Source organism: Cryptomeria japonica, chromosome 8 (genome assembly GCF_030272615.1).
Source record: "Cryptomeria japonica chromosome 8, Sugi_1.0, whole genome shotgun sequence".
Classification (NCBI taxonomy): domain Eukaryota; kingdom Viridiplantae; phylum Streptophyta; class Pinopsida; order Cupressales; family Cupressaceae; genus Cryptomeria; species Cryptomeria japonica.
Window position 1 is genome coordinate 10394389 of NC_081412.1, and position 22609 is coordinate 10416997.

At 36.8% G+C, this 22609-nt stretch overlaps 1 protein-coding gene across 1 annotated transcript; it reads right to left on the reverse strand.

Annotated features, from left to right (window-relative positions):
* Nucleotides 1-905: 905 nt before the first annotated feature.
* LOC131054975 (uncharacterized) lies at nt 906-2040 on the reverse strand. The gene is made up of 2 exons (XM_057989580.2): nt 1951-2040; nt 906-1765 (listed from the first exon to the last, which is right to left on the reverse strand). The coding sequence occupies exons 1-2, from the start codon at nt 1967-1969 to the stop codon at nt 1068-1070; spliced, it is 717 nt and encodes a 238-aa protein (XP_057845563.2). The 5' UTR covers nt 1970-2040; the 3' UTR covers nt 906-1067.
* Between the last annotated feature and the right edge of the window lie 20569 nt (nt 2041-22609).

Consider the following 22609-nt stretch of genomic DNA (forward strand, 5'->3'; position numbering starts at 1 on the left):
TTTCCAAATCAATGCCCATGTTTTTTTAGGGGGGTTTGTTATCAATGATGTAGTCCAATGAGATACATCTTTAGTCGTTGAATGAGATACATCTTTATTGAGTTATCTAAAAAGACCCAAAAAAGTATTAGACGAAATAATATTCACCAAGACATGCAATATAAATCACCTTATGTGTGAAGCATATAATTGATTATTTCTTTGACATGACTTGTGAAGGGTATAGTTACACATGTATTACTTCCTTATTAAATTTTCACTAATATATTATTTCTCAACTCCAAATTCTTTTAATATATTGAATCAAAGGCCTAAGTGCTAACACCATAATGAACTTTTATACATGCTCATCTATTAGATCCTTTCCACTACATGATACAAAATAACACAAAAAAAAAGCCAATAAAAATAATTGCTAAAAAATATGATAATCTATGGACTAAAAAAACTTTAGCTTTTGATCATATGTAATAAAATCTGTAAAATCATCAAGATTTTCTATATAAACAAAATAAATAGATTCTATTATACTAACTAGATGTAACCATATGCAATATAAAGTAGACTCCTTACAATCATTAAGTATAGTCATGCACTGCGCATACTGCCATTCTTTGCTAAGAATATGAACAAGTGCCTTCATCCTCCCAATTTGATGAAATGCAAATATAAAGAGGTATGAACGCGATGTCTTAATCCTTACTGATAGATCTTTATAACCTCAACCATTGCTCACAAATTTAGAGATCTAGATTCTATAGTGCTTAGAGCTATACTAACATTGTCCTAACACCTTCCCAAGAATCTGCACTCAAAAGCTCAAGGGTATGAAAGGAACCATGACAATGCATCCCTCAAAACATAGATATCTTCCTACTCAATCATGAATTCTAGCAAAGCAACAATTAATAAACAGAAGAAGTCTTAATATCGGCATATCACCCTATCACAAGAAATGAATAAAGAGAAGGGCTCTGAATATCACCATACCACAAACAATGAATAAACAAAAGTGCTCTTTAATAACACCGTTAGAAAGTTTGCAAATAACACATCGACAGTCTCTGCTAGACCATGTCACTGATGCCATTGGCGATATTCTCTAAGTTTGCTGCGAGGCCTGCTAAAGCCGCCATAGCTTTAATGATTGACCACTTTGACCGCCGAGGAGAAGGCGGGTAGGGCTGTTGTGGAGGATACTGCTGAGGATACTGATATTGTGGATAGCCCACATTAGGGTAAAGCTGCTGCGGAGGATACTGCTGGGGATAGGCAGAGTAACCAGGGGAAGGATAACCATCCTGGCTGTAAGGAGGATACCCACCAGGTTGTTGCGGAGGATACCCACCAGTCTGTTGCAGAGGATACCCACCAGGCTGTTGCGGAGGATAAGCAGAGTAAGGGTAACCACTCTGGTTGTAGGGAGGGGAACCAGGCTGGCTGTAAGTGTAGGGAGGGTACCCACCAGGCTGTTGCAGAGGATAGCCTTCATCAGGAAGGGGTGCTTTATAACTTGCTTGAGCGTTCCCTTTCTCTACTAGTGCATCTTGCCGCTGATCTTCTTCTTGCCAAGGAGTTCGCCTACCTTGTTGCAGTTGATTCTGATTTGCACATTTCAGTGGAGACGGCCGTCGTCCACTGTGGAGGACATGAATGGGTTTGTACCCTTTTCTTTGCCCGACATCGTTATTTGCTTCGCGGGCCGCCACCCATCTTCGATCTACGCCACTGCTTAGACCCTTGATTTGGGGAAAAAGTCCGAATCCTGTATATCACATGGGTATATCAACGTTATTTAATGCATCTTCATTCTTAGTAAAGAAAATCGATCGTTCAAGAAATGGAATATGCAGAAGATACTAAAACAACAAAATATGCAGAACATTCAAGAATCGAATTTGCCGAAGAAAAGAAATGAGAGAGAGAAAGAGTGATGATACTTCTTCATACCTACAACAGACTGCGCCATTATAGAAATGATTCTCAGCGTAGATTGTCAAATAGGCTTCACATTTATTTATAGTTAGAGCCAGCTAGAAAATGTATCGACCAGTATTGAACTATATGAGAGGTGTGAAATGTGAAAACGGATTGCTAGTCAAATCGAATTATAGGGGGACCCGGTGGCACAGGTAATTATATAATTTGTGGACGCTTCTATTCTATCTTATTCTTTGGTACACACTCAATTGCATTTCAACGCCGATTGCGTCATAGTAGAAATGGTACGTGATATCACTCGAGTGCCTCTCATTCAATCAAATAACATCTGTCATCTTTTCCCATCTTTTAAAATCTATCTAATCCGCAGAAGTCATCCTACTGATTTTGTATCTCATGGCCCCAATCGCTTACATAGAAATTTTTACCCTTGATGACCGGCCTAAATTGTTTAGCTAGTTTGTAAAAAATCTATGGTGCTTATCTGTAAAATAAATTATTCACCTACAGAAATAAATTAGGAATCCACATTAACTTTTCGCAGGCTTCGCACCAGTACAGAAAGAAATTGTCCAGCTAATATGTAATAAATCAATCCCACGGAATCCACATTCACCAATACGTTCATTAACTAGTTTTGGGAAAAAAATTGCAACAATCTGATCCCTTCCGTAGCTCAGATTTTTAGTTCAAACGTTATTATCATGCCAACCTAGCATAAGACCACAGAGTGAAAGGGAGATCGTGGACGGTGCTAAAGTTAATAGCAGCCAGAGAAGTCAGCTCACAATTTTTTTTGGATAGAAATCTATTGTCATCAACAAAGGAGGATCATCGCAAATAAGGCAAGGAGTTATATAACATTTTTTTAAGTTATCAAAAGTTTTTTAATATCCAAAACAAGGCGGTTCTTTAATTTTGAAGCTATCATAAGGAGGAATTGAAGAGAGATTGTAAAGAAGAAATGAGTGACTAGCCTCCATAGTTTAGTAAAGTTCAGTGCCAAACAATGCCTAACAATTGGAAAAGAGTTCATAGATATAATAGGTAAGCCAGATTACTATTTTTCTAAAACAAAGAATTTTCTTGAAAAGAAGGTTGTCATTGGTAAAGCCATTTATATAGATATGTGGAGAAAATACAAGGAGACAAGTATTATAATCAATCATAACTATCAAGGGAATTTATAGCTTTTATGAAGGGGGGATCATTGTAATTTGTGAAACTGCCTAGCACGGGATTAAAAGATACAGAAATGAAATCATTGACATTGTAGATACAACTTTATCTATTAGTAACAAAGGAAATTGTGGAAAAGTGAACGAAAGCGAAGCTACCATAGTATGTTGATCTAAATCAGTGTAAGAAAATCATTGTCAAGCATTTAAACAAGGTGAGTTTCATTCATTTGAATAGGAAAGAGTGGTAAGAGAACAAAGAAAGATAATGAGAATTTAATGTGTTTGAAAGATATTTTGAAAAATGAGCTGGAGAAAATTAGAAAGGAAAATAAAGAATTGAAAAAGGAAAATATATTACAAGAGAAGAAACCAATTTGTTCAATCAATTACTTAAAACATATGCATAAAAGAAAATTATTGTCTAAATTCTAAGCCTAACTAGCTGCAATATACTCAGTCTCAACAGAATTCAAAGCCACTGACTTTCTTTTTGGCCAAACCAAGACACAACTGTCGAGCCCAATCCAAAACAACAACCTGAAGTGCTTTTCCTGTCTGTAGCACAACCTGCCCAGTCCAAGTCCGTATAACCAATCAATCTAAATCCATCACCCCTAACATAGATCAAACCATAATTCACTGTGATAGCTAAGTACCTGAAGATGTTGTTTTTTGGTATCCAGTGCACTCTCCTAGGATCAATGACATACTGATTGAGAGTGTTCACAAGATAACAAATATTTGGTCTAGTGTTGACCAGATACATCAAGGAGCCAATCGACTGATGATGCAATGTGGTATCCACACCCTCTGACTCAGAACTACTCAACTTCTTCCAATTGGTGGTTATGGGTCATGGGTTTGCAGCCTCCATATGAAACCTCCTCAAAATATCTGTAACATACTTCCCTTGCCCCAGAATGATGTGCCTATCCTCTTTCCAAACCTCCAATCCCAAGAAATAATGCATTTGTCCTATGTTCATCTCAAACTCTAAATTAAGATCTTCATTGTAACTAGTTATGAGTCCATCTCCTCCACTAATGAACAAGTCATCTACATAAAGTACTAGAATGAGTGGACTATCCCCAACCACAATGTTGGAGTTGAGAAAATACAGCACCACAGGAGCCCAAATGATCTTTGCAAGCTGAAAAACCTGTTACAAGGATAAGCAAAGAAGCAAATCACAGAAGAAATAAATACATAGAAAATATGCTCAAAAAGAGAGAGCTCGATATTCACAAAATGTGTAATGTAAAAAACCTTCTTCTTCATACAATGAAAAGAAAGAACTCAACCTTTAATAAGTCAAGAAACCCTAAAAGGGAAAACCCTAGATTTGCACATAATATTTAATAAAAGAATTTATTATTATGCACCTAAAGTTAGCTTAAGTCTAAAAGAGATAAAGGGAACTTAAATAATTAAACAAATATTGTTTAATTAATCAAGTAAATACTCGAATACTCTAACACCCCCCCTTAAGCTAGACTTAGGGAGAAGCTAAAACCTAGAACAAGTACTGAAAGTAAGAAAGATGGGTCCCGGCAACAAGGCCTGATCAGGTACCCAAATACAATGAAATCTCTATGAACTAGAGAAATAGAGAAAACCGCATGGGAACAAAACTCTACTCCAAAAAGAGATGGAAAAGATCACCACTGAAGCATGAAGAACATGCAAACTCTGTCGAAGAATAATTGCTGATCTGAAGAACCTCTACTGAAATAGAACATGACCGGGTAGAGAAGATTGTAATCTACATGAGTGCCCTCAAATGACAGTACTTGAATCAGATGGCAAACAAGGCAAACACTGAACTTGAAGATACAGATGGCATGAGAAACCAAAACCTGAGGAGTTGATCAATCGAACCATGGAAGCATTAGAACCAACAGGACAAACCTCCCCATAATGCTGAAGATGGAGAGGGACGGGTACATTGAAAAGAATAGACAACAAGAACTGCATGACGAAGAACCAAGAACATCAAAGGTGCTAAAAAAGTACATGGTGTCATGGAAAGAACACTCACTTGACACACATCATGAGGTGAATGTCATGGAAGGAACACTCACTAGAAAAAGGAAGATGGTAAACAACAGGCAAACATCAACCCCCTCATGGCACTTTATCAATAGTGCATGTTCAATAAGGCACAAGATGTGCAAGATCCCAAGTAAACAATGCATGATGGCACTTTATCTCAGTGTGTTTGCATAAATACAATGCGACAATGATAAGAATATTGGAAATAGAAACAAGAACTAAAATAGAGACATCCTACCTAGAGAAGAGATCCCAAGACCTGAAACAACCAAGATATCCACCAGAGTGCTGAAAAGAAAAAAGTTGAATAAAATATTCATGGAGAAGAATCTAAAAATAAAACTTATATGGCTAGAAAATACACAACACATGCTTTCCAAAAATATAAACTTTTCAAAAAACGGAGGTCGGGTGCTCATTCTATGGCTCCCTGAGTGCAAAAACAAGACCTCACTTTGACTGAAACAAACATAGTCAAACAGAAAAATTGGAAAAAATTACCAACATGATGAGGTTTGGCTCAGAACTAGCTTTTCGACGCCTATTCGTTTTTGAAAAAATGACTCCGTATGCCAAAGATATGGCCAAAAAACCAAACCCCCCCCTGAAGAGGCAAAAGAGGTAGTCTGGTGGCTATTCGGGTGAAGGTGGCCAGGGAGCGGTGCTCCAGTGGCGGGCGGGTGGTTCTCCGGTGGCGAGTTGCTATTTCCAGTGTTCGGGGTGGTCGGGTGGTGGCCGAGGTGGTCGAGAGGAGAAGAGCGGGCCGTGGCGGTGTAGAGGGTGGCAGGGAGCTCTTGCAGGGAGGCAATGGCTGGGTTGAGTGGGGCAGGGCGGAGGAGCTGGCCAAGCTGGGCGAGGGTCGCTAGGGTGGCCGGTGATGGCGGCAGGTTGCCGAAGAGCTGGTGGGAACAAAAGCTGGGGTCGGCAAGGGCCGAGGCTTGAGGCCGGTAGGGGGCCAGACGACAGGAGCAAGCAGGGCCTGCAACAAGGCAGGGGCCCCATGGTACCCTGCGTACCGTGGGGACCCCCAAAAAAAGTTTTGCCAAAAATTTATTTTTCCATGTGTCCTATTTTGTTTTTTTAATTTTTTTTCAAAAAATCAAAATCCGGCCTTCATGCCGTAAAAAGGCAAAAATATATATATTTAAAAAAAAAAATTTCTCTAACTGCATGCTAGGGTTGTACGGCCTGGATCTCAAGAAAAAATACTCCCAGAGGCTCAAGAACCAAAATAGGTCAAATTTTATATGACCATAGGGGTTTTTAGGCCTTCTGAGCACGATAGTGAGGTCTGTTTAGGCCCAAAGTGCTCAGAAAAAAGTCTATCCCTAGGTGCATAAAAAAACTTTCTGAAACCCCAGACCTACTTCCAACACAAAAATTCTCAAAATAAGAACAGATAGCTACAGATCTGAAGCTCTGATACCATGTTGAAGTTGAGAAAATACAACACCACAAGAGCCCAAATGATCTCTGCAAGCTGAAAAACATGTTATAAGGAGAAGCAAGGAAGCAAATCACAAAAGAAAGAAATACACAGAAAATATGCTCAAAAAGAGAGAACTCAATATTCACAAAATGTGTAATATAAAAAACCTTCTTCTTCATACAATGAAAAGAAAGAACTCAAACTTTAATAGGTCAAGAAACCCTAAAAGGGAAAACCCTAGGTTTGCACATAATAATTAATAAAAGAATTAATTATTATGCACCTAAAGTTAGCTTAAGTGTAAAAGAGATAAAGGGAACTTAAATATTTAAACAAATATTGTTTAATTAATCAAGTAAATACCCGAATACTCTAATACCCCCCCTTAAGCGAGACTTAGGGAGAAGCTAAAACCTAGAGCAACTACTGAAAGCAAGAAAGATGGGTGCCGACAACAAGGCTTCATCAGGTACCCAAATACAATGAAATCTCTATGAACTAGAGAAATAGAGAAAACCATGTGGGAACAAAACTCTACTCCAAAAAGAGATGGAAAATAATAGCATTGAAGCATGAAGAACCTACAAACTCTGTCGAAGAATAACTGCTGATCTGAAGAACCTCCACTAAAATAGAACATGACCAGGTAGAGAAGACTGTAATCTGCATGAGTGCCCTCAAATAACACTACTCGAATCAAATGGCAAACAAGGCAAACACTGAACTTGAAGATATAGATGGTACGAGAAACCAAAGCCTGAAGAGCTGATCAATCAAACCACAAAAGTATTAGATCCAACAGGAGAAACACACAATGTATTAGAGATTCAAATCTACCTCACTCTTCTCGAAGCACATCTGCTACAAGTAAGAATCAATCCTAGTGTACCAAGCTTGGCGAACTTGCTCTAAGCTATAGAGTGCCTTCCTTAGATGACACATGTGATAATATCTATCAAACTGCTCAAATCCCTATGGCTATTCGATGTATACCTCCTCCTCTATGAAAACATTTAGAAAAGTGGTCTTCACATTCATATGATGAATGCTCCAAACCATCTCTGCGGCAATGGCTATGATACTTCGTATGGAAGTATATCTCGCTACAAGAGTGAAAGTCTCATGTCATAATCAATTCCCTCCAATTGAGAGAATCCCCTAGATATAAATCAAGCCTTATACTTCTATATGCTTCCATCCGTGGCATACTTGATCTTATACAACAAAATTCCTTATGGAGACTCTTGTTCTGAAGGTTAATTATCTTGTTACAAGCCTTAGGCCATAAGAAGAGTGGAAAACTCCTGATCATGTATCATAGATTGTGTTTCCCCCACAATTGCCCTATTTTTTCTCTCTGCAACCCTATTATGTTGGGGCTTATAAGGTACTGTTAGCTCCCTCTTGATGCCCTCCTATTTGCAATAATCTACAAACTCATTTGAGGTGTACTCACCCCCATTATTTGACCTTAGGACTTTCATCTTCTTCCATGTCTAGTTCTCCACAAGAGTTTTGAACTTGTGAGGACCCACTTGTCCTAGCCCTAATTTAACCATCATAGTAACTCACAATAGAAATTAATTTAAATCTTTATTAACATATATGCGAAGTATACGATAACTGACATGAAATTAATTAATAAGTGAAATTAACATCCATGCAATTCATGTCTAACACGTGAAACTATCATGCATGTAGTAAAAGTGAAACAAAAAACTAAAGTACACATAATGGTAAAGTAACATGCAAAAATAATAATTATCAATGATTTCGAGTTAAGTGCACGTGCATGCGTTCAGAAGTAACATTTGTATGAGTTATTAAAAAATTAATCTATCATGAAAAATGCATAATTAATTTAACTAACTAAAAATTAAATGCAAACATGCATGCATACGGAAAGGAAAATTTACCTATGGAAAGTTAATCATGCATGTTAGTGGGTTAGTAGGTTAGTAGTTTTCTCTTCTTTCTATTACTACATTTTACATGGCGACTTTCTATCGCATTACATCTTAGGACCTTTTAGGTCTTTTACATTTCTTCACACACGACCATTCTGGTCTTTTACAATAAGATAAAAATATACATCATATAATAATCACTTAAAATTTATCTGGAATCTTTGATTCTCTGTCTTCGGATGTATCGTCTTCGTTGTCCTGTACAAACTTTCACCTGCAAAATGGATGACGGGCATATGACCCAAGCATTTTATCCACCCAACTAAACAAATCTTGCGCTTCCCAATGCTCATGATAAGCTCTCGTCCCTCATGATGGAGTATCCTAGCAAGCCGGTACCAACTAGCAGGAATGGAACCTGTGCAGGCATGTAGAACTAAAAACCCATCTGTTGAACTAACTACATGTGTTATGGCATGGAGAAAAAATAATAATATAATGGCCATTATATGCTATTGGGGAGGCAAAGAAAAATAACCCTTCCCTGGTTAACCCATAATCAAGCACACTTTTCCAAAATCATCCCTCATAGACAGATAAATTAACCCCTCCTGATTAATATCAAATATAACATTTATTATATTTCATATTATTTTAATTTCCCTTCCCATATAAAAAATCAATCCCTTGTATATTTATGTATTTTTATTTAGTTTATAATTATTTTCTATATTCCGGTAAGCAATCAACTCCTCTTCTTCATTTTAAATCAACTTTAAGATTAGCTACTAGCTTATATATATTTGATTTTAATCACACACACACACACATATATACACCAAGAGATATCCTTCTCGAGGTGCCTATTGGAGTTCGAGGCACATGATAAAAATAGGTGCCTCGAGAAGGATATCTCTCAATGTATTATATATATATGTCATTAAAATCAAATATACATAAGCTAGTAGCAGTCGCGCAACATGGGGAAACAATAAAAAATTCAGAATAGAACTATATAATATTATATTATTAATGTTTGTTGTAATAATATGTAATATTATTATTGCAATTATTATTATTATTTTCTATTCATTTGTGTAATAATATTATAATATACTATTATTATTAATTTATATTGTTGTGAGTATAATGAGCATTAGGGTTATAATTATAATGAGGGTTAGTATTATACTTAGGATTTGAGTTAGGGTTGGGGTAAGGGTTAGGGTTGGGGTAAGGGTTAGGATTGGGGTTAATCTTAGTGATTGTAATTGGGGTAGGGGTTAAATATTATAATTATTAATTATAAATAAAATTAGGGTTAGGGTTAGGGTTAGAATTATAATTAGGATTAGGGTTAGGGTTAGGGTTAAGATTGCAATTAAAGATAGTACATGATGATAGCTATAAGAGTTAGGGTTTGGGTTAGGATTAGGGTTGGGGTTAGAATAGGGTTAGGGTCAGGGTTAGAATTATAATTAGGGTTTGGGTTAGGATTAGGGTTGGGGTTAGAATAGGGTTAGGATCAGGGTTAGAATTATAATTAGGGTTAGGGTTATAATTACAATTAGCATTAGGGTTAAAGATTATAATTAAAATTAAGGTTAGGGTTAGAGTTAGGGATAGGGCCAGAATTAGGGTTAGGGTTATAGTTAGGATTATAATTAGGGTTAGGGTTAGGGTTAGTATTGGGGTTAGCCTTAGTGATTATAATTAAGGTAAGGTTTAAATATTATAATTAGTGATTATAATTTAAATTAGGGTTAGGATTAGGGTTAGGGTTAGAATTATGATTAGGATTAGGGTTAAGGTTAGGGTTAAGATTGTAATGAAAGATAATATGTGATGATAAATATAAGAGTTAGGGTTTGGGTTAGGGTTAGATATAAAGATAGGTTTTGGGTCATTATCAGGTCAGGGTTGGGGTAAGGGTTAAGATTGGTGTTAAACTTAGTGATTGTAATTAGGGTTAGCATTATGGTTAGAATTATAATTATGATTAGGGTTGAGGTTAGGGTTAAGATTGTAATTAAACATAGTACATGATGATAGCTATAAGAGTTAGGGTTTTGGTTGAGATTAGGGTTGGGGCTAGAATAGGGTTAGGGTTAGGGTTATTATTAGCGTGACGGTTAAATATTATAATTAGTGATTATAATTATAATTAAAATTAGTGTTAGGGTTAGTGTTAGGATTATAATTAGGGTTAGAGTTAGGGTTAGTATTGGGGTTAGTCTTAGTGATTATAATTAGGGTAAGGTTTAAAGATTATAATGAGTGATTATAATTAAAATTAGGGTTAGCATTAGGGTTAGGGTTATAATTAGGATTGGGGTTAGGGTTAGGGTTAAGATTGCAATGAAAGATAGTATGTGATGATAGATATAAAAGTTAAGGCTTAGGTTGGGATTAGGGTTGTTAGGGTTAGGGTTAGGTTTTGGGTTAGATATAAAGTTAGGTTTTGGGTCATTATCAGGTTAGGGTTGGGGTTATGGTATAAATTAGAGGGAGTTATAGTATTATAGATAACATAAAAGTTATATTTGGTTTTAGTTAATGATAAAGAGTTTATTATTGTAGGATAATGCTTGGGGTAAGGGTTGAGGTTCAATTAGAATCAATATTAGGGTTGGGGATAGGGTTTAATTAGGATTAGGGTTAGCATTATAAATAAATTAAGGTTAGAGTAAGTGTTATGAGTCGGGAAGGGTTGGGATTTAAGGATAAAGCGTGTTGTTAGGTTTTCAGCTATATAATAGAGCTCTATTCGAAGCATAGCATTAGAATTTAATTAGGGTTATGGGTTATGTTAGCATAAAGATTGGAGATAACGTCAAGCATAGGTTGGATTTACAATCAAGGTCATTTTAGGGTTATGGGTTATGTTAGCATAAATAAATTGGAGATAACATCAAGCATAGGTTGGATTTACAATCAAGGTCACTTTAGGGTTATGGTTGAGGTTCAAAATAGGGTTTAAATAGTAATTACGGTTAAGGTTAATTTTAAGGTTAGGTTATTATAAGGGTTCAGCTACAATTAGTGCTAGAGTATAATTATGGTTAGAATAAGGGTTGTTATTCAACTACATTAGCGTTCTAGGGCTAAATTAGTATTACATTTCAATTAGGATTAGGGTTTGGGATGGATTAGGGTTAGGATTAGAGTTCAATTACGGTTAGGGTTAACTTTAGGGCTAGGATTCAATTATGGTTACAATTGATGAAAAGGGTTAAGTTTAAGAATGGGGTTCAGTTAAATTGTTAAATTAGGGATCAAGTTGTATTTAGGGTTCAAATCTATGGTTAGAGTTTAGTTTAGGGTTATCATTCAATTAGAGGGAGTAGGGTTAGGTTTTGGGTTAGGGTTAGAGTTAGGGTTTAAGATTATGGTTAGGGTTAGGGTTTGGGTTTAGTTTTAAAGTTAAGTTTATGGTTAGGTTTCCAATTACATTTAGGGTTTACATCAAAGTTAGGGTTATAATTAGGGTTATAGTTTCATTACATTAAGGTTAGGGTGAAATTAGTATTAAAGTTCAATTAGGATTAGGGTTTGGGCTAGATTAGGATTGATAATAGATTGGGAATAAAGTTTAATTTTGGTTAGGGTTAATTTTATAGTAGAATTATTGTTAGGGTCAAGGTTTAGGATTGTGGCTAGGTTAGAGTTATGATTAGGGTTAGGATAAGGATTATGATTAGGTTTATTGTTTGGGGTTATGGTTATGGTTAAGGTTAGGTTTAGGATTATGGTTGGGGCCATATGATTATGGCTAGAGTTAGGTTTTACATCATAACTAGAGTTAGGTTTAGGGTTAGGGTTAAGGTTAGGTTTAGGTTTAGGATTTACATCACATATGCTTAAGGTTAAGGTGAGGATTATAGTTGGGATTAGGTTTTAATATTAAGGTTAGGGTTAGGGTTGAAGGTTAGGATTAAGACTATAAATAAGATTTACTCTTAGGATTAGGGAAAGATTTTGAGTTATGGTTAGGGTTATGGTTATGTTTAGGATTAGGTTTTAGGGTCATGGCTAAATATTATTGTTAGGGTTAGGGTTTATGGTTATGGTTAGGTTAGGGTTAAGGTTTAGAGTTATGGTTAAGGTTATGGTTTACATCATGGTTGGGGTTGTAGTTAGGGTTACGTTTATGGTTAGGCTTAAGGTTATAGATATGATTAGGATTATAGCTAGGGTTAGAGTTTACATCATGGTTAGGATTAGGGTTAAGGGTCAGTGTAAGGATTAATGTTATTTTTTATATCATGTTTATGGTTAGGGTTATAAATAGTGTTAAGATTCAGATAGGCTTAGGGTTATAAAATCAATTAGGGTTATAAATAATGTTAAGATTTGGATAGGCTTAGGGTTGAGGGTAAAATATGTTGTTAGGATTTTATAATGAAGCTTGAGCTTAAGTTTAGGGATAAAATTTAATTAGTGTTAAGGATACCATTTAATTAAGGCTAGGGTCAAGTTATGGGTTACATTAGCATAAAGGTTTAATTAGGGTTAGGGTCAATGCTAGGTCAACTTTAAGGTTAAGAATACCTTAGGGTTTCTAGGTTGTTGTTAAAGATATGGTTTTTAAGATTAGGATTAATTTTAGGGTTAGGTTATTGTTAGGGCTAGATTAGGGTTATGGTAAAGATTAGGTTATGATTAAAGTTACTGTTCTAGGCTAGCCTAGTACCCTTACTCTGCTTATTCTCTACAACAGCCTGGTGGGTATCATCTGCAATAAACTAGTGGGTATCCTCCACAACAACTTGGTGGGTATCCTCCCTATAGTTAGGATGGTTATCCTTACCCTGGTTACTCTACGTATCCCCAATAGTATCCTCTGCAACAACTTTACCCTAATGTGGGCTATCCAAAGTATCAATATCCCCAACAATATCCTCCACAACAGGCTTATCCTAATGTGGGCTATCCACAATATCAGTATCCTGTGCAACAACCCTACCCGCCTTATCCTCGGCAGTCAAAGTGGCCAACCATTGCAGATGTGGCAGCTTTAGCAGGCCTCATAGCAATTGAAGAGAATATCGCCAATGGCATCAATGACACAGTCTAGCAGAGAGTGTTGCTATGTTATTTGCAAAATTTCTAACAGTGCTATTAAAGAGCACTTTTGTTTATTCATTGTTTGTGGTATGGTGATATTGAGAGCCCTTCTCATTATTCATTTCTTGTGATAGGGTGATATGTCAATATTAAGACTACTTTTTATTAATTGTCGCTTTGCTAGAATTCATGATTGAGTGTAGGAAGATATCTATGTTTTTAGGGATGCATTGTCATGGTTCCTTTCATACCCTTGACCTTTTGAGTGAAGATTCTTGGGAAGGTGTTATGACAATGTTAATATAGCTCTAAGCACTATTGAATCTAGATCTCTAAATTTGTCAACAAGGATTAAGACATCACATTCATACCTCTTTATATTTTCATTACATCAAATTGGGAGGATGAAGGCACGTGTTCATATTCTTAGCAAAAAATGGCAGTATGCGCAGTGCATGACTATACTTAATGATTGTAAGGGGTCTACTTTATATTGCATATGGTTACATCTAGTTATTATAATAGAATCTATTTATTTTGTTTATATAGAAAATCTTGATGATTGTGATAGATTTTATTACATATGATCAAAAGCTAAATTTTTTTTTAGTCCATAGCTTATCATATTTTTTAGCAATTTTTTTATTGGCTTTTTCTTTGTGTCATTTTGTATCATGTAGTGGAAAGGATCTAATAGCTGAGCATGTATCAAAGTTCATTATGGTGTTAGCACTTAGGCCTTCGATTCAATATGTTAAAAGAATTTGGAGTTGGGAAACAATATATTAGTAAAAATTTAATAAGGAAGTAATACATGTGTAACTATACCCTTCACAAGTCACGTCAAAGAAATAATCAATTGTATGCTTCACACATAAGGTGATTTATAATTCATGTCTTGGTGAATATTATTTCATCTAATACTTTTTTGGGTCTTTTTGGATAAGTCAATAAAGATATATCTCATTCAACGACTAAAGATGTATCTCATTGGGCTACATCATTGAATGTTCTAGAAGGGAAAATATTAAATGTTTTGTAATGTCATTTCTTGTGCATTTTATTTTTATTTTTAAGTTTTTTTCCTCTACCCTATCAAAGATGGAGACTTTGTCTCTATGGTACTTCGAGATGTACATTGTATGCTCCAAGATTGATGAAGAATCTGATTTCAATCTTTTAAATTGAGAATAGGGGATTTGAGGTTATCTTGAGAGGAGAACAAGTACTTATTCACTATAGGGGTCCAATGTCTCTTCGACTAAAGCAATTGGATCTCGAGAGGGGACTTTGTATCATCTTTGTTTCTAGCCTATACATGCCTTCAATAAAAGTAGTAGCATCAACCACTTATGTGAGCTATGGCATAGGAGGATGGCTCATTTACATCATGGAGCTTTGACGATACTGAGGGAGATAGTAACAGGATTAACACAGTTTAGTACAGAGCATTAGAAGGTATGCAGGAGATGTACTTTGAGGAAGTATACTAAGACAGTCTTTCCCACCACTGATAGTAGATCAACAAGAATTCTAGACTTGGTACCTTTTTACGTATGTGGTGTTGCATGGTGTGCACCCTTGGTCTCCTTGTGTTGTGCAGTGCAATGCTCAGGTTTGTGACATGGCTTAACCGCCTCCTCTGGATTCTATAAGTCTAGTGGTTGTATCGGGCATTAACATGTTGATCTTTTGGTGCAAGGACAACCACACTTGTAACAAGTGGTATTAGAGCTTGGTCACAACTTCAAACCCCTCACTTGCGTTGGGGGAATTGTTGCAAGGTGTGCGCTCTTGTCTCCTTGTGTTGTGCAGCACAATGCTTGGGTTTGTGGCATGGCTTAACCACCTCTTGTGTATTCTATAAGTCTAGTGCTTATATTGGTCATTAATAGGTCAATATTTGGTGAAATGGAAACTACAGTTGTAACATGTGGGAACATGTCTATAATTAAATTGAGTGTTCATGAGTATTATGTGACCATAATTGATGATTACTTCAAGAGGACCTGTCTCTTCTTCTTGAAGACCAAGGATGAGGTCTTCAAATGGTTTCAATAGTTCAAGGCTCTTGTGGAGAACTAGACATGGAAGGAGATCAAAATCCTAAGGTTGAATAACAAGGGTGAGTACACCTCAAATGAGTTTGCATATTATTGCAACTAGGATGGCATCAAGAGGGAGCTAATTGTACCTTATAAGCCCCAACATAATAGGGTTGTAGAGAGAAAGAACATGGCAATTGTTGGGGCAACACAGGCTATGATACATGATTAGGGGTTTTCTACTCTTCTTATGGCCTAAGGCTTGTAAAACGATAGTTAACCTTCAAAACAAGAGTCCCCATAAGAAATTGGGTAGTAGGACTCCTAAAGAGGCCTTCATTAGGAGGCCAAATATTGGATACATTAACATCTTTGGGAGTGTGACATACTCCCACATTTCTTTAGAGAAGAGGACAAAGCTAGAGCCCACTATAAAGAAAGGAACTCTTGTAGGCTATAATGAGACCTCGAAGGCCTATCAAATCTATATTCCAACAAAGAGGAATATTGTTGTGAGGGATGTTGAATTTGAGGAGGAGTAAGCCTTTAGAGGTTATGTGAGTTGAGAAGCGGTGATGATCAGACATCAAAGGTACAAGATGGTACATCATAGGGGACATTGACATAGGTTCTAGGGACACATAGCTCAAGGGTTATACGTTCACCTAGTATTGGTACTCTGGGTATACAATGTACAAGTATAGATTCATTGGGTTCATGTATAGAGGGCACCAATGTTGGCATAGGTTCTAGAGGTACATCTCCTATGGCTAAAATCACATGAGAGACTATGGGTATGAGGATGTTGCTCCACATGAGGTCACTTCAGGGAAGAGGAAGTTGAGAAGGCTTTAGGACACCCTGAAATAGGCCAAGGAGTTAGTGGGTGAGCCACAAGGGATGGTTAGGTTGAGAGCTAGGCACCTGAGAGATTTTATAGTTATCTGGCCATGGTGATAGACATCAAATATTTTGAGCCTTCCACCTTTGACAAGGCAATAGACCAGAGTGTTTGGCGGGATGCCATGGTGGAGGAGTATAACTCTATCACAGAGAATGATGTTTGGGAGGTTGTGCCTAGACTAAAGAGAAAGTTAGTGGTGACTTCCAAGTGATTGTATAAGATCAAGTATGCCACAGATGGAAGCATAGAGAAGTATAAGGCTTGATTTATATCTAGGGGATTCTCTCAAGTGGAGGGAATTGAGTATGACATGAGACTTTCGCTCATGTAGCGAGATGTACTTCCATATGAAGTATCATAGCTATTGCAGCAAAGATGGGTTGGATAATTCATCATATGGATGTGAAGACCACTTTTCTATATGGTCTCATAGAGGAGGAGGTATACATCGAGCAACCATAGGGATTTGAGTAGTTTGAGAGAGATTCTCACTTGTGTCATCTGAAGAAGGCACTCTATAGCCTAAAGCATGATCCTCGAGCTTGGTATGCTAGGATTGATTCTTACTTGTAGCAGATGTGCTTCGAGAAGAGTGAGGCATATCTGAATCTCTACTTCATAGTGGTTGGGGATGGTCCACTCATTCTGGTACTTTATGTAGATGACTTGTTCATTACTAGAGGATATGGACTCATAACTAGTTGCAATGAAGATCTTGCTTCAGAGTTTGAGATGAAGGACATAACACTGATGCATTATTTCTTGGGATTGGAGGTTTGTCAAAAGGATGAGCACATCATTTTGGGACAAGGGAAGTATGTTGTAGACATTTTGAGGAGGTTTCATATGGAGGGTTACAGATCCATGACCTATGACCACAAATTGGAAGAAGTTGAGTACTTCCGAGTCAAAGATGGTGGATACCACATTGCATCATCAATTGATTGGCTCCTTGATGAATCTGGTCAACACTAGACCAAAAATATGTTAAGTTGTGAACACTCTCAGTCAGTATATGGTGGAGCCTAGGAGAGTGCACTAGATAGAAATAAAACACATCTTGAGCTACTTAGCTGACATAATGAATTATAGACTGAACTCTGTTAGGGGTGATGGATTTAGATTGGTTGGTTATATGGACTCAAATTGGGTAGGTTGTGCTATAGATAGGAAAAGCACTTCAGGGTGTTGTTTTGGATTGGTCTCGATAGTTGTGTCTTGGTTTAGCTTGAAACAAAAGTCAGTGGCTTTGAGTTTTGTTGAGGCTGAGTATATTGCAACTAGTTAGGCTTAGAATTCAGACACTAATTTTCTTTTACATATGTTTCAAGTAATTGATTGAATAAGTTGGTTTCTTCTCTTGTGATATATTTTCCTTTCTCAATTCTTTATTTTCCTTTCTAATTTTGTCCAATTCATTTTCCATAATATCTTTCAAAACCATTAAATTCTCATTCTCTTTCTTTGTTCTCTTACCACTCTTTCCTATTGAAATGAATGAAACTCGTCTTGTTTAAATGCTTGACAATGATTTTCTTACATTTATTTAGATCGACTTACTTTGGTAGCTTCACTTTCCTTCGCTTTTCCACAATTTCCTTTGTTACTAATAGCTAAAGTTGTATCTACAATGTCAATGATTTCATTTATGTAGGTTTTTATCTCATGCTTGACAATTTCACAAATTACAAAGATCCCCCTTCAAAAAGGCTATAAATTACCTTGATAGTTATGATTGATTATAAGACTCGTCTCCTTGTATTTTCTTCACATAACTATATCTGTGGCTTTACCAACTACAACCTTCTTTTCAAGAAAATTCTTTGATTTAGAAAAATAGCAATTTGGCTTACCTTTTATATTTATGAAGTCTTTTCCAATAGTTAGGCATTCTTACGCAGGAACTTTTCTAAACTATGGAGGCTAGTCACTCATTTCTTTTGTACAATCTCTCTTCAATTCCTCCTTATGATAGCTTCAAAATTAACGAATTACCTTGTTTTGGACATTAAAAAACTTGTGATTAACTTAATAAAATGTTATACCTCCTTGCCTTATTTGCGATGATGCTTCTTTGTTGACGACAATAGATTTCTATCCAAAAAAATAAATTGTGATCTGACTTCTCTGACTGCTATTAACTTTAGCACCGTCCACGATTTCCCTTTCACTTTCTGGTCTTATGCTAGGTTGGCATGATAATAACGTTTGAACTAAAAATCTGAGCTACGGAAGGGATTAGATTGGTGCAGATTTTTTTCCAAAACTCATTAATGAACGTATTGGTGAATGTGGATTCCGTGGGATTGATTTATTATATATTAGGGGACGTTCAGGACTTCGCTGCTTTTATCTCCTACCGTTGACTTGAAGGTTGACATGATTATAACGTATGAACAAAAAATCTGAGCTACGGAAGGGTGCAGATTGGTGAAATTTTTCTTCCAAAACTCATTAATGAACGTATCGGTGAATGTGGATTCCGTGGGATTGTAAGGAAAGCTACGGTGCGGAAACGCTCTCCCAATGCTAATTTGCAGAGGATGTAAGCAACAATATCTATCTATTTCCTAAATTGCAGAATCTTGAGATGATTTAAACAAAGAATAGAGAACATATAAAAAACATGCACATATGCACGGAAATTTTTACTGTGGGAAACCCTTTCAGGAAAAAATCCAAACACCAAAATGCCGAGCATCTCCCTTGTATTACAGTAAACAAAGTTACATACAATTGACAACAAACTTTTTGCATAGGCTCATATTGTATTACAATCAACCCGAATTACTATCACACATTTCCTAATGAAACTTGTAGCAGTTTATACACACTGCAATCCGTTATGAAACCTGGTGCTTTAACTATCACTACACAAAAAACGGTTACTAACAGCCTTGTCACTCGTCCATCCATCTGGCGGTCATCAAACTATGTACACACACCACCATACGATGGATGCTACACCGCGGTCATCATACGCCATTGGAATCACCGTACGGGTCAGCATTGGCAACTACCGGAACCACCGTACGGGTCAGGATTGGCAACTACCAGAACCACCATACGCATCAGCATTGGCAACTACCGAAATCACGAAATCACTGTACACGTCAGCATTGGCAACTACCGTATGGGTTAACTCAATACGTATGAGGCAACAACCGTACGGTATGTAGGAGACAACAACCTTACGGTACGTACGGGTCCGTATGTACTTCAACAATCTCCCACTTGCTGAGGTACATACTGATATCCACAGAGTTACTCAACAAGACTAACAAGAGTCAAGAGCTTTAAGCCCCATGGAGCTCGCGCACCATTTAAATTTAACTGTGCTCACTAGCTTTGTTAATGCATCTGCAACATTCTCCTTGGTGCCAACCTTTTCTAGCTTCACCTTCCTATCTTCAACCATGTCACGTACAAAGTGATATTGCACATCAATGTGTTTTGTTCTAGCATGATAAGTAGGATTCTTCCCCAAACAAATTGCACTTTGGCTGTCACATAAGATAGTGATTTGCCCTACATCAAAACCAACATTAGAACACAAGCGCTTAAGCCAAACAACTTCTTGACATGCACAGGTAGATGCCATGTACTCCACCTCAGTTGTAGATAACGCAGTTACACTCTACCATTTTCTCATCCAACTGATGGCACCACCATTTACTGTGAACACATATCCACTGGTGGATCTTCTTCTGTCATCATCCCCTGCCCAACCAGTATCTACATAACCTTTAATGGTAATAGATCTACTTGATCTAGTTGAGTTACCTTGATAGCACAAAGCGTATTGTGTCATACCCTTCAAATATTTAAGCACTCTTTTCATGACATCCCAATGCAGTTTGCCCAGATTTACCATAAACCGATTTAATACTCCCACTACTTGGGCAATGTCTGGTCTTGTACTGACCATTGCGTACATGAGGCTGCCAACAACACTTGCATAAGGTACCCGCTTCATGTCTTCAACCTCATCCAGAGACTTTGGACTGTCATTAATTGACAACTTCATTCCCTGTAAAATTGGAACTACTTGCTTCTTGCAATCAATCATATTGAACCACTCAAGAATATTGGTAATATATTTGCTCTAGCTGAGCCAAAGTTTCCTACTAGCCCCATCTCTCCTAATTTCCATCCCCAAAATAAATATAGCTGCCCCCAAATCTTTCATCTCAAATTTCAAGGACAACTGTGATTTTAAATCTGAGACCATTCCTTTATTATTGCCTATAAACAACATATCATCTACATATAGTGCAATAATAAGTATCTGATCATCTTCAATTTTATAGTAAACACAATGATCTAATTTAGACCTCATAAAACCCAAAGATAAGACATATGAATTGTACTTCTGATACCACATTTTGGGTGATTGTTTCAAACCATAAAGAGACTTCTTAAGCTTACAAACAAAGTATTGTTTACCTTTCTCTATAAAATACTCCGGCTGGGACATATATATTTCCTCTTCAAGATCGCCATGTAGAAACGTTGTTTGCACATCCATCTGCTCAATTTCAAAATCATGTGCTATGGCAAGTGACAACAAAAATCTAATGGATGTTAGCTTAGCTATAGGAGAAAATATTTCTCCATAGTCAATCCCCTCTTTTTGAGAATACCCCTTTGCAACCATTCTTGCCTTGTACTTATCAATTCTTCCATCTAGACCATACTTCTTCTTAAATACCCACTTACAGCCCATAGGCTTTCTACCTCTAGGCAAGGGTACCAGATCCCAGGTTCCATTTTTCTCCAATGACTTCATTTCATCTTTCATGGCTTCCAACCAAGAATATGAATCTTGCATATTAATTGCTTCATTCATAGTTCTAGGCCCATCAACATCAGTAACCAAAACATAGGTGCAATTAACATTCAACATTGAGTAATTAAACCTTTTTGGTGAATAGGCGTACCTATCAGGTTGTCATCTCTCCCGTGTGGATCTCCTTACTTCCTGTGGTGAGTCTTCATGAGGTTCAACATGAGGTTCATGATCATATTCTTTTGAGCTTGCAGAACCACTAAAGCTCTCCTCATCCTCAGGCATATTCGGATCCTCAGTCTCAAACACATTTGGGGTTTGTAAGAAAAGGATTTCAACTACTTCTTTTCCTTTTTCTTCTTTCACTGGTTGTGGATCTGTAGACACAGGTTTCATGTCATGAAAAATAATGTTCTTGCTGTACAACACCTTTTCAGTGAGAGGGTTCCATAATTTGTATGTCTTCACACCAATGTCATAACCAATGAAGATGCATTTCACTGCTTTGTTATCAAATTTTGACCTTCTCACATCTGGTACATGAGCATATGCCTCATAGCTGATGACATGCAAATGTCTCAATGAGGGCTTCTTACTAGACCATGCTTCCATAGGCATTTTGTCGACTAGTTCTACAGTAGGAGAATGATTCAACAAGTAACATGATGTAACCACTACTTCAGCCCAAAACTTTTGCTCCAGACCAGCATTGCTCAACATGCTTCTTGCTCTCTCCATCAAAGATTGATTCAACCTTTCAGCTACTCCATTCTGGTGCGGAGTATAGGATGTAGTCTTATGCCTTTTAATTCCATGATCTACACAAAATTTATCAAAATCTGCATTGCAAAACTCACCACCGTTATCCATTCTTAAACATTTGATCTTTCTCCCAGTTTGATTTTTTACAAGGCTTTTAAATTCCTTAAATCGACTGAACACTTCTGATTTACTCTTCAAAAAATAAATGAATTCTCTTCTTGAATAATCATCTATGAACGACACATAATATCTTGATTTGGACAAAGAAGGAACATCCATAGGACCAAATACATCAGAGTGAACATAGTCCAGCAAACCAGAAGACTTTTGAGGACTAGAATAAAACTGAACATGACTTTTCTTTCCATATATGCAATGTTCATAGAAATTGAACTCAAGATTACAGTCAAGTAGCCCCTCAACCAGGTTTTTAAACCTTTCTCGTCAATATGGCCAAGTCTATAATGCCAGAGCATTTTTTTCTCTACTGGAAGTTTAACTTCCATTGAATTCACATCATGTGTTGCCATAG